Source organism: Physcomitrium patens, chromosome 25 (assembly GCF_059467195.1).
Source record: "Physcomitrium patens ecotype Gransden chromosome 25, ASM5946719v1, whole genome shotgun sequence".
Taxonomy (NCBI): Eukaryota; Viridiplantae; Streptophyta; class Bryopsida; order Funariales; family Funariaceae; genus Physcomitrium; species Physcomitrium patens.
In genome coordinates this window covers 15,651,215-15,665,087 of record NC_143434.1, presented here as the reverse complement: position 1 = coordinate 15,665,087, position 13,873 = coordinate 15,651,215, and the positions used below count along the sequence as shown (strand labels likewise).

At 33.4% G+C, this 13,873-nt stretch overlaps 1 protein-coding gene across 1 annotated transcript; it reads right to left on the bottom strand.

Moving 5' to 3' along the window:
* Positions 1–1,819: 1,819 nt before the first annotated feature.
* LOC112277163 (uncharacterized) lies at positions 1,820–3,556 on the bottom strand. The gene is made up of 2 exons (XM_024509204.3): positions 2,624–3,556; positions 1,820–2,371 (listed from the first exon to the last, which is right to left on the bottom strand). Exons 1-2 carry the CDS (start codon positions 3,185–3,187, stop codon positions 2,144–2,146), a joined length of 792 nt encoding a protein of 263 aa, XP_024364972.1. The 5' UTR covers positions 3,188–3,556; the 3' UTR covers positions 1,820–2,143.
* Between the last annotated feature and the right edge of the window lie 10,317 nt (positions 3,557–13,873).

Genomic DNA, 13,873 nt, shown 5'->3' with positions numbered 1-13,873 from the left:
ATTGACTATATCGGTATATCTTACTTCTTTTTTTAATAATTATACTTATATTTGACATATTTAATCTTTAAAATTTATTATGTTATATTAATAGGCAAAAGACCTAGATTTATCACATTTGTGACACTTAATATGTTGTTTTGACTTTTATTCAATTTTAATCATGTTGGTACTTATTGAAATTTGATAATAATTATTTCTTCTTATTTGATTATTATATCCAAATAAATATATACTAAAATTTTAATATAAGTATCAACAATTGAGTCTAGAACTTCTTCTATAATGTCATCTTCTTTATAAAAACTTATTCTTCATCATCTTTGGTCTTCTTAAGTTAATAAGAGAGTTCTTATAATAATAAGCCTTCTAATTTAAAAAATATTGATTATTTTTACTTACTATTTTGAATTTTCTTGAAATTAGACCAATTCTTCATAAACTATTTAAAGTCAAAATAATAAGATCTTTATTAAGTACAATTATGCAAATTTTGGCTAATTAATTTAGAAATAAATTGATTTCTTATAAATGTTCTTTTAAGACTTTTGTTTTGTTATAACCTTAGTATATATAGCTTTTTTTTCAATACTAACTTTCTATTTAAGTTTTCTACATTATACAATCTTTGAAGTCCATTTTATATTTGCATGGGACTTAAGAATACTAATAATATGAAAATTAATAGATTTTTGTATCATTAATATAATGATACAACAAACTCAAATACAATCTTAAAATGTCATAGTTGACATTGTATTTTTAGTTAGCATTGGTTGATATTGTATTGTTGAATTTTGGACCTTGTCATTCAATAATAGATATTATACATGCAATTCCAACTAAAGGTGAAGATTCTATAGATTCTTCAATGGTGATGAAATTAGATTTAGACAACTCTGTTAGTCACCAAAAAAATTCTTGTATCAAAATCATTAAAATTCTATTGCCCCATAATGTATAGTTAGATGATTCTTCTAATTTCATAGTTTTATTAACATCCCTTATCATTGGATCCATGACTCTTTACTGTAGATCTATAAGAAAGAAAGAAAGAAAAAGTTCTCCACTTCTTCTAAACAACTTTGCCTAGTCATTTTTATAATATACTCTCAATAACTTGCTCAATCCAACACACTTGTTTGCTAAATAGAAAGTGTACAATGTTCTAGTTTAATGTAATTATATTAAGATGAATGTATAACGGTATTGGCATATCTAGTTCTTCCGTCAAGTGGTGGATGAAACACTAATGGGTGAACAATAACAAATAAACCCTAATGGATGAAATCTAATGGATATTCACACCACCAAAAGAAGCTGGTGTGCCTCCATGAGGTGGAATAGGATTCAAACAACTGCCAGCAAGTGAACTTGATGCTTGATTGGGGCTGCAGATACCTGAATTCAGAACTTCATTGCCTCATCCTTACAAGTTTACAAGGTCCCACTTCTCCAAGTGTGGCGACTGGAGCTGGATTCCAATATCCATGGCCTGTGGTAGCTTTTCATGTCTGTAGTGAAGCGGTTCATTCGTGTAAAGTCTGTCTGTCCTTGGATCTAGCATTGCTAAGATAAAACTTTCCTGGATCACTGTAACAGTACTGGATTCAAGAGTATCGTCATTAGAGATTACAATTGTTTCACTTTCCTTACTACAGGCCGCCATGTATTCTTGATAAATGGAATTTCTACATCCACATCTATTTAAGACTAGAATTCTGGTTTCAAAATCAACAATCGCAAAGAACAGTCCTGCATTCCTTGCCTTCAAATGAAATTTCGGTCTGTCTTTTAGAAAATCAGAGTATTCGTGGTAGATGAGAAAAAAGCCAAATGACAGTCTTATTCAAACAGTTAAAAATTCTACTGACAAGGCAATCGTGGCATGTACATACAAACCAAGTCTACATACACTCTTAGCATTGCAACCGATGGAAGTGATCTCTGTTCAGAACAACCTTATCTTCAACAATCCTTCCTTTTTCATGTTCGCCTCAGCTCAGACTTGAAGGATTAATTTGAATAAATTTAGCACATTGTTTGCATTCCTCTGACGTCAAGAATTCGCATTCGCGAATCCCTATCATTTTTGAAGCACATTATTCAACATGTTCACCGGAACGGTTACTGGCCATGCGACTTAAACTTGACGTGGCAATAGGGAAGGTCCGGGGTTGCACAAAATCCGCTGAACTGCAGCTGCAAAGATGGCTGAGAATGATATTAGTACCAAAAACACCGCACCAGTGCCCAATATGAAACCAGCGAATCCACTTCCTCCCGGTACCATTGAACCATTTTTAGCGTGTTCAGAAAATTTAAATTTCTTTCCTTTAGATCGAAGCCTTTCTATTCGGTTGACGTAGAGCTGCAAAACAAACAAGGACAGTAGGTGTCAAAACAGGAGTTGCGCAGACCAATTCCTAAAAACTAAATCTCCCAGATAATCCGAACTGTCATTAGTCCGGTCCGTCAGAGGAACTACAGTTTCTCCTACAGTAAACGGGAGATCGGAAGACCGGTGCAAGACAGACAGTCATAATCTACATTCACTTACGGAAGGAGTTCAAATCCAGACATAACACCATGCGTTGCGTATACCAAGGGGACGGGAATTTACCTGACGTGACATTTTCTCGGATTCGATAGTTTTCTCCAGCTCCCAGACGGCTGCAAACTTCAGGTAGACTCCAACGATTGCAGAGCAGGATGCGAGCAAGGACAGAGAAAATGGGAATCCCCAGTTGTTGCAATGCAGGAGATTCGATTGAGAAACTGCTGTAAGCAACACACCTTGAAAGACGCTGTAGAACCCTATAAGCTGGTACACCTCATTCTTCAGGGCCAAGCTCTGCTTTCTCTTGTTGTCGACCCTCCTAGTGCATAAGTTGTCCTGCGCTTCCCAAAACTCCAGAGCCTTCTTGTGTCGGGTGCTCGACTCGATCCATCGAAGGATTTTGATCTGATTCCTAGCAGTAATGTCTTCTTTGTCAGTGTCGCTATCTGCAACTGCTCCGCTGCCATCGCCGCTACCTGCAACTACTCCGCTGCCATCGCCACTACCTGCAACCACTTCACTGCCATCGCCGCTACCTGCAACTACTCTGCTGCCATCGCCACTATCTACATCTACTACGACATCCGAATGGACCGGTACCGGACCATTACTAGATTCCTGTTCCATTTATGCAACCACACAGTTTCCCAAAACCTGAACTTTCCTAGCAAGAATCAACGTCTGCACACTCAAAAGCTTGTCGAAACAAAAGACTCCCACAAGTGAGACTTCGAGGCAACTGAAAGAGATACTGTCAGATTCAAAACTCTAATTTTTCAAGGAAGCTCGTCAAGATACCCTCAAAGTACTGTTCACGAACTACTCCGTGCCTCTGCCCATCCGTGACCATACATCCTCCCACCACCCCTCCTCGCCATGCCCTGCAGAATCCATCCTCTTGAGCAATTGCGTCTCGCGTTGTGCTTGCCGCTCGAGGCCGACTAAAGACTATTTCCGACAACATATCGACAAATGAGGAATCAGAGCATCTAACCGATATATGACAGCCAGGCACTGGGTAACAACCTTAAAATACAAACAAGGTGTATAGACTTAAGTCGAGAATCACGATCTCAAGCCATTTTCGATTTTCTGTTTATATTTTTTGAACACAATTGGGGAATAAATAATGAATTAATGAAATCAGGAGATACAAGGTTTTTGTGGCCCTAACACCTTATAGATAGGCCAAGTTGAACTCAGTAGAAGATATGCTTATTTTTATGAACCTAAGTAGACTTTACACTCAGAAGTCAAGTTTTAAAAGTCACGATTCAAAATATTTACAAAGGTTTTTAACTTGATAAAAAATGTTGTCTTTTGAAAGTCTTGAATTTTTAAGTTTTTGTAAAATTGGAGTGGTTTATTACACAAAGTAATGATATTTTTAAAATAATTATGAATTAGGAAGAATCTATCTTGATTTTGGCAAATAAAAAATAAAAAATAAAAAATATTTAATAAAATATTTTGGAAATTTGTTTTTTTTATTTTATTATTACGTGTAGATTTTCTATTTTTTTTTTCTCTAAAAGCATTTCTTAATGTTAATCCAACACAAACTTTAGAAAACAACTTTATTTGTATTATATAGAAACCTTAGTCAAATGCATTTAAAGATTTTCTTACTTAAAATTTAGTAATATATATATATTTAAAGAAGTATTCTAAATCATAATAGATTTTCTACATAATATGTGTAATACATTATAATTATAGGGAGTTATTAAAGCCACACCTTGCATTACCATCTCATGATCAATTTCATCTATCTCCATCTCTATCCTTTGTTCCATGTTCCCTATCCTCTGTTCCTAATTCCAATGTCTTATTCTTTGTTTCTTGTTCCATATCTCATATCCTTTGTTCTTAACCTCAATGCCTTATTTTCTATCCCCATTCCTTGTTCCATATCCTCTAAAATTAATCATCACATGGTTTGGAAGGTGTGGCTTTAACAATATTGGAGTGTGACTTTGACAATTTCCTAATTATATTATAAAAAAAACTAAAATAATATTTCATACTCAAACTTTTGTAGTCCAAATTTTCTTTAGTTAAGCCAATATAAATACTTAGCTTCTCATTTGTTTAAGCATTGTTTAAATTTTTAACATCAATATTTTGTAGCATATAATTTTATATTTCTTTTTGTTCTTTTATTTTTTTATTTCAATAAAAAATAAATATTTTTGTAATATGTATCATATATTTTTAATCATTAATAGATGTTAACAAGGTACTTTGAATCTATGTAATTTAAATTAATTTTTACCACTTGTAGTAGTTTCGGCTTAATACTTAAAATCCATGTATTATGAGTTTTTTTTTGTGATTCTCAAATCTTATTTAATAAAGTACTTTGTTTTATCTGAAATACATATGCAATATGCTTTTAGTCAGCTTCAATTTTTTTTTTTATTTTGATACTATAAAAGTTGTAACAACTTAAGTAATTTATTTAATAATTTTACAAATAATGGTTTATAAAACAAATCCTTTAGGTGTTAATTATTCGATTTTCTATAATAAAATTTTTAATTTATTTTTTACAGATTTAAAGAAAAATTAATTATTATACTTATTTTTTGTTATAATTTTTCTTATTAATTGGTTTTTTGTTCAAATAGATGTTATATAAAAAAATATATGTTTAATATAATTTTTAAATTTTTAAATGATTTACATTTATACTTTTAAATATTATGTTATACTAATGTATAATAAAAATAATATATAATAAAGAAAAAACAACAAGGTTTATTAAACATTATTTTTAAAAGTTCTTATCTTGCACCAAAAAAAGAAGATATATCTTTTGATGAACAAAAAATGATTTTTCTAAAACAAGAGCAATTTCATCTTGAAGCAATGAAATAAACATAGTCTCTTGATTCAACATTTTTTAATTAAGTATCATCAAGTATATCCTCAAATCTTCTTATGCACAATATCAAGAATAAGTTTTCTAAATCTAATACTTCTAAATTTGATTGTAAAGACAATCTTTTATATTTTGAGAGATACTTATATATTCTAGAAGGTGAAGCATAGTTACTTGTTCTTCAAACTTGCCACAATTTCCAACTATGAGATATTTGAAATACAATAAGACCTTTAAGTTAAACTCAAGAGATTTTTAGTGGCTGTCAAAGACAAACACTAGGAAGTTGTAGAAGATTCTAGAAGGTTCTAGAGAAGCTTTGTAGTTTGTAGAAGCTACATGAGAAGCTTCCTAGTTTGTAGTATATATAAGAACCGAGACTGAAGGGATTCTCAGTCTCAACAACACACCTCTTGGAGCTCTAGCTCACCTCTCTAGTGTTGTTCTTGTACTCATCTGATTAATCTAGTTCTTGCCGATTCTTCTAGAGCTTCTTCTTTAGATTTCCAGTCAGTATTCTAAATTCATGATAGTTTGTCGAGACTGCACTCATCTTTCATATCAGAGCTAGTTCTTTCTTATTAGAGTGTAGATTATCCCTTTGCTTGAAGGTGCTGGCATTTTAGAGGCTGCGGATTACACTCTTCTAAACTGATATTTCTTCTATTATAATATTGGAGACTTATCTTTCTTGAAGAGAGTGGATTATCCCTCTTCTTGAAGATTTTAAGGCGTTTTAGAAGTTGCGGAGTATCCTCCTGTAAACCAATACTGCCTTCTTATAGAGTCATTTCTTTCCTTCTATTAGAATGGTTGGAGGTCAAGATATTAGTATGATTGAAAGTTCGGAGTCCAAGTTGGATGCCATTATGAATGCTCTAGCTATATTATCATAGAGAATTGTAGAGATTGAAGGAGTTATAATAAGACTTCATAATAATGGAGCATCCGGGATGGCACAATCGAGGATTCATAAGCCTCAAGCTTCAACACCAAGAGAAGCAACTTTGCCTCTAATTCAGTAAGGACCGTTGGTTTTACAATGAAAGGAATCCCGAATTAGCCTTTCAGATAAGTTCGATAGTATGCGTTCCAAGTTTCAAGGTTTTGTCAATCAAATTAGATTGATAACTGCTTTACGACCCGAATGCTATCTGATAGAGGAATCACTTGTTGCACTGGTTGGAACTTTGCTCACGGGGCAAGCTCTATCACGGATTGCTCTTTTGTTTGAGAAAAGATTGTCAACTTTTAACAACTTCAAAACTTTTTTGGAGGCATTTGTGGAAGCATTTGGTAAAATAACAAGGAGCATGCTTTGTATCAGTCTACGCATCAGATTTCAGACAATTAGTGTGCGACACCAACTGGAACAAGGAAGCATTGATGAGTCAATTTTATTGGGGCTTGAGGAATGATGTGAACGATTTGTTATTATCTCTTTCCGATCTACGAACGCTCAACAAAGCTATTAGCCAAGCTGTGAAGTACAATAATCGTATATTCCAATGTTGCTTAAACCAACACTCAAGACAACATACGGCTTGCCATGCTCCAACTATGTCAGCAAGTAGCCTGAATTCACATTCAAAGGTAGAAGACATGCAAATTGATGCGGTATGTGTCAAATCTCTAACTTTAGAAGAAAAAAAGTGGCGTATGAAGAAAGAACTATGCTTGTATTGTGATGAAGAAGGCCACAGAGCTGGAAACTGCCCCAAGAAGCAAAATCGACGCATTGTCAAGACCAGAGGCATGTTTATTTAGGAAAACAAAGATGTCCAACCACAATAGGGACTGTGCGGTTGAACAATTCAATACCACAATAACAATCAAGTTCCTCTCTTTCCACTCAGCTTGCTCTTTGTTTTACCATTTTTCTATCTTTTGGCCTTCAAAAACTAAAAACCTTAGCGTTATTAGATTCAGGAGCATGTGCTTACTTTTTAGACGAAGAATTTACTAAGCATCATTAGATTCTTTTAGTACAAAAACCTAAACCCGTTCACGTAGAAGTAATAGATGGACAACCTTTATTGTCTGGTAGTTTCACCCACAAATCAGAACTTATAGAGATGATGTTTAAAGACCATAGTAGTTATATTATTTTTAATATTATTAGAACCCCATCGAACCCTGTTATTCTTAGTCTTTTTTAGTTAGAAATGCATAACTCATCTATAGATTGGAGGTTATCAAAGATGACATTTTCTATAAATCATTCTAAGAGTAAGCCTGTTAAAAGATCCCGAATCAAAAAACCCTTATTTATTGGAGCAAGAGCGTTTGTAACATTGTCTAAAGAAGGCATAGCATTTGTCATTTATGTGACTCCAATTAGAGGAGAGAAGATTTCGATAGCAAGTATACCAGAGCAATATAAGGATTTTGAAGATGTGTTTCAAAAGAAGAATGTCAATATGCTATCGGAGCATCGACCATACGATTGTGCCATAGACTTGTAGGAAGGAGGACAACCACCTTTTGGCCCAATCTACAATTTATCATAGACGGATTTAGTGGAGTTACGAAAGTACATTGACGAGAATCTAGCCAAGAAGTTCATTTTTCATTCAAAGTCGCCAGTTGGGGTACCAATCTTATTTGTGGAAAAAAAAAAGATGGCTCGCTACGAATGTGCATGGATTATCGAGGTCTCAACAAGGTGATAAAGAAGAATCGCTATCCATTATCTTTGATATCAGGTCTTCTAGAACAACTTAGACATGCAAGGATCTTTACAAATATTGATCTAAGGGGAGCTTACAACCTCATGTGAATCAAGGAAGGAGACGAATAGAAGACAACTTTTCGTGCAAGGTATGGCCATTTTGAATATAATGTCATGCCTTTCGATCTTACCAATGCTCCGGCAATCTTTCAACATATGATGAATGACATCGTTCGAGAGTACCTTGACGATTTTGTTGTCATCTATCTAGATGATATTTTGATATTTTTCAAGAATGTAGAAGAGCATGAGAAACACGTTTGTCTGGTCTTTAAAAAACTCCACGAGCGAGGACTTTATGCTAAGTTAAAGAAGTGCTTGTTTGTTATTCTCATTGTGTTCAAGCTTCAATATACCAAAGCAATTGAAGTAATAGAGGTGGGTTTGAATATGAGGAAAGACTAGTTATATGAATTGGATTTGTTAGTGTCACAATTAACTATACTCTAGCTATCTAAAATCAATTATCAAACTACAAAATACCAAGGCTTACTACTTCCATCTTAATTCAACAAATAATCCATTTTATGACTATCAATTCAACAATACTTCCATATTCTTATGAGTTCATCTCCCACTTATTCTCTTTACAGTTTATATATATTCAATTACTGATCTCCAACTTACTTATTATATTCAATTTCTCAATTCATCACACAGAATTCAATATCTTTACTTAATACAATACAATTCAATAATCTCAATTCTCAAGGTCATAGATTTTCTCCAAATCGGTCAGTCCAAAGTCATATTCTATAATATTCTAATCATAGTTGCAATAATACTTCTTTCAATCACAATTCTTCATAAGCAAATAATAAAATAAAAAAAAACAAAGAAGTAGCACCATGCTTACCCCAGCTTAAGACTCTCACAGTCTGGCCTCCCCGGCTTACGACTCTCACAGTCTGGCTCCGATCTCCCACTTTTCAACCTCTTTATCTTACTAAAAGATGGACCATCGGCCAGCAGATTCCAAAGGTTATGACCCTTTGAATTCTTAATAATTTGTTCCACTAATAACCTACTGTTACCAACAAAACTACCTAACCATCAATCTAATACCAAGGTTATCAATAACCAACTAGTAACTTATCGCAAAATTTATTTACCTATTCTATATTATTTAATCAAACTGAGATGGAATTTTTTGGCATTCATTGCAACTACGGAAGGTTTGAAGATGGACCCTAAGAAGGTGGAAGCAATTGTATCATGAAAAGTTCCAAAGACGATTAGAGATGTACAATGCTTTCTTGGCTTTGTTAACTTCTATCCGATCTTCATCAAGAATTATTCTCAAGTTGATGCTTTGTTCACTCGATTGACATATAAAGATAAGCTCGAATGGAGACCTCTAGCAAAAAAACCATTTCAATATCTTAAGACGGCATTTACTATGGCTCCAATCTTGGTACATCCGAACTTTGCAAAGGCCTTCTATTTAGAGACTGATGCTTCAGATTTTGCTATGGGAGTTGTACTTTTGTAGATAGGCACAAACGAGAAGCTTCATCTGGTTGCGTTATCGTAATGTGTGAAGTCTTGCTTGAGAATGCTTCGGGCACCTGGCTGTAGAAAAAAGAATAGAAATTGCGATAATAAAATCCTAAATAGAATACTAAAAATGCTCTAATTAGACTATAATAATGGTAAACAAACGTAATTCAATTCAAAATAACTCAAGGAAATTTCAAACAAACAATAAAATTCTTAAAAAAATATTAGAATGATCACAAATTTTACTCAAATATATGTCAATTCAACCTTAATTTAATTCTAGTTAAAATCCTATTGAATTTCACTCGACTTTAGACCAAACCTAATTAAATCTTAAACTCTAATAATTCCTAAACCCTAAGTCAAATCCTAAAAAAATCTTAAATTAAATCCTATTCCAAACTCTACACCCTAAACTTAACCCTAAATCAAATCCTTAACCAAACCCTAATCCAACCCTAAACCTTAAACCAAATCTTAAATCAAATCCTAACCAAACCCTAATCCAAACCCTAAATCAAATCGTAATCCAATCTTAAACCCTAAACCAAATCTTAAATCAAATCCTAACCAAACCCTAAATCCTAATCTAAATCCTAATCTAAACTCTAAACTCTAATCTAAATCCTAAACCCTAAACCAAACCTTAAATCAAACCCTAACCAAATCCTAATCCAAATCCTAATCCAAATTCTAAATCAAATCCTAACCAAATCCTAAATCCTAATCCAAATCCTAATACAAACCCTAATCCAAATCGTAAACCGAACCCTAGCCAAACCCTAATCCAAATCCTAGTCCAAACCCTAAACCAAACCTTAAATCAAACCCTAACCAAACCCTAATCCAAATCCTAGTAATTCCTATGACAGATTTAAACCTCAATATCTAATGAATAAATCATTGATCTCAATTCAAAATTTGCATACTTCTTAAAAATCAAGTTCAAAACAAGCAAAAAAAATTGAAAAAGATTGGAGTTACTAAATTGACGAAAACCTCAAAAGTGTGTTCGGGTGTTAGCCGGCCTCCTTCTCCAATCTTGTTGCCAACCTTCCAGAGCCAATTCCTCTTTATTGCGCCATTCGATTGGTTTCAAATTTCTTATGAACATAGGAAAACAAGTCTAATATCCTCTCACATAAGTTTTACTCCAATCCAACTAGTAGATTGCATGAAAACTTAAAAACCCTCACTGGACCTAAAATTCTACTTTCTGAGACCTTGACTCACTTAAACCTCAATATCTCTCAGTTTAACTATTAGATCAAGCTCAAATTTACAACATGTATTCAACACAACTATAACCATGAACCCAAAAAAATTCACCTATAGATCTGCAACAAAACTCTCGAAATCACTCAAAACATAAACCCTATTTTATTTCATAAAACCCAAGTCATCCGAAAAAAACTCAACTTTGCAAAGCTCTTACAAATTCATATCAACTCTAAATCACCCAAAATCAACGCCCATAGAAATCCTATCCAACCTTCTCTCTAACCCCTTTCTCCGATCTGCCAAAGAGTCCTTCAATCGTCGTCGAGACTCGGTTTTATGCCTCAGGATCTGATTTCGACCCTGGTTCATAACCGGCCCTCTCCGGATATCAATATCTAGTTTTTCTAAGTAACTTTTTTCTAGAATTTACTCTTAACTTTCTTCTTAAGATTCTTATATCATTTATTTTTCCAATATACTTTGATTTGCCTTACTTATGGTACTACAAAGTAAGTAGAAGTTACCTTTCTAAAAGGCAGCATTGGTACCTTTTAATTTTTCTACCCCTTTGGCTATTAACTATATTTCTAAGATAATTTGTTCTAATAATTTGAACTAAGATCTCTTAAATTATAATAATCTCCACATTCTTTCACCTATTAATCGTGTTACATCACAACATCCACCCCCCCTAAATCTGTGCATCCTCCGGCATGCGCCAACGATTCTTCAATATGTTGATGAAGAATGTTCTTCATCTTGGTACAATTCTTGATCTTCAATATGCTCTTCTATTCCAATCTCAATATCTTGTATTTGAGTTTGTTCTTCATCAAAACAAATGCCTTCATCTCTTTGTTTAAATAACTTGATTCGTTTGCTTGCTATGGGTACCTTCAATTCTGTACCATCAAGTTCTTGTAATGAATATGTTCCATTGTTGTGTGCCCTTTTGACAATATAAGGTCCAAACCATCTCTTTGCAAACTTCTTCATAGTCCTATGTCGATTGTCTAAGCTACTATCATAAACTAATACCCAATTACCATCTTCAATAGCCTTGGGTCGTAATCGATGTTTTTTATCAAATCTTTTTTTATTCTTTTTCCTTGCTTCTTTCAATTTTTTTATTGCTATTTCAATATCGTTGGGTCGTCTTTCTAGTTGCTGAATCCGTAATGCTAAAAGTTCTTCTCTGTTGAGATCATTCTTCCAAGGCAATACACCCCATGTAGGTACTACATCTTCTATTGGCATTACTGGTTTTTGACCATATACTAATTCAGAAGGCATATAACCTGTTACTGAACTATGAGTTGTACGATCTGTCCATAGTGCAAATGGTAGTAGTCTAGGCCATTCATGTGCTTTTTCATTGCATGCCTTTACTAATGCCTTAACAATAGATGAATGCCCACGCTCACTTTTACCATTACCTTCTGGATTATATGCAGTTGTTAAAAAAAGTTTAATTCCTATCTTATTAAAGAATTCTCATGCTTCCTTTGCATCCAATTCACTTCTATCTGTCGTAATTTTTCTAATACAACTATAGCGACAAATAACTTTTTCTAATAGAAATCGACATACACCTTTAGTATCCTTTGTTTTTCATGCTCGTCCTTCAACCATATTTGATAAATCTTCTTGTGCAAGTACCAAATACTTCATTTGTCCAAGTCCCATAGGCATTGCCACTAAATCCACCACCCATTTGTAATGTAAAGCCAAAGGGTATGTTGGATGTAACCCATCTTGATGTCGAATATTTGAATATACTTGGCAAGTCTCACAAGATTCTACAAATTTTGCTATGTCTTTGTACATTCCCTTCCACCAATATTTTTCCTTTAACTTAGTGAATGTTGCCCAAATACCTCGATGCCCTGCCCATAAATTTTCATGAAATTCTTTAATAATCTTTTGTTGAACTTCTAAACCACATATTATCCTTTGTGGTACTTCTCCTCCCTTTTTTGGATGCTTCCATAAATATCCATCATATAAAAAATATCCATAGGCTTTCTTACAAATTTTCTTAAATTCTTGATCTGTCCAATCTTTTTGTCGTTTTAATGTGCTCAAATACTCTCCAACATCTTTCCATTCATTTTCATATAAATCTCTTTAAAATGATTCTAATGGTATATTAAAACATACGCCCTTTTCCTTTGATAACGCATTGGTATAAAATTTTGTACCCACATCATCTTCTAAATCAATCATCTTTTCTTCATTATTATACCTTGCTCTCGATAACATATCTGCAACTGAATTTTCTTTCCCTGCAATATGTTTAAATTCAGGATTCATAGATTTGATATATGCTATCCACCTCAACATAGTAATATCAGGAGTTGAACAACTTGTAATCATGCCTAACAAAGGTAGACAATCTGTTTCTATAACTACTGATGCTCCAATCAAGTACTCTTTTTTATTTTTCATAGCTATTACTATACCCCATAATTCTCTTTTGATTTGTGCATATGCTCTTTGCCTAGAATTCAATACCTTTGCTCCAAATCTTACTACATATCTATTTCCTTGTTCATCATCTTGTCCAACCGCCCAACCTATTCCAATTGGACTTGCATCAACTGTTAATACCACTGGCCTTCCACCTTCATAATTTACTTTCTTCAAAGTTGGAGATGAAGAAAGAAGTTCTTTCAATTTTTCCATAGCTTTTCGTTGTTCTTCTTTCCATTGAAATTTTTGATTCTTTCTTAACAACTTATATAATGGATCTGCTATATGTGCAAAGTGAGGTATCCATATATGATAGAAAATACATGCTCCTAAAAATCTTCTCACTTCCGTTGTATTTGTACATTCTTTCATCTTTTTAATAATATCAATCTTTTCTATACTTGGCTTATGTCTATATGAACCACATATGTGTCCTACCACCAAAATTTCTTTTACTCCAAACATTGATTTTATCTCCAATAAGGTTAAATGAACTTCTTCCAAT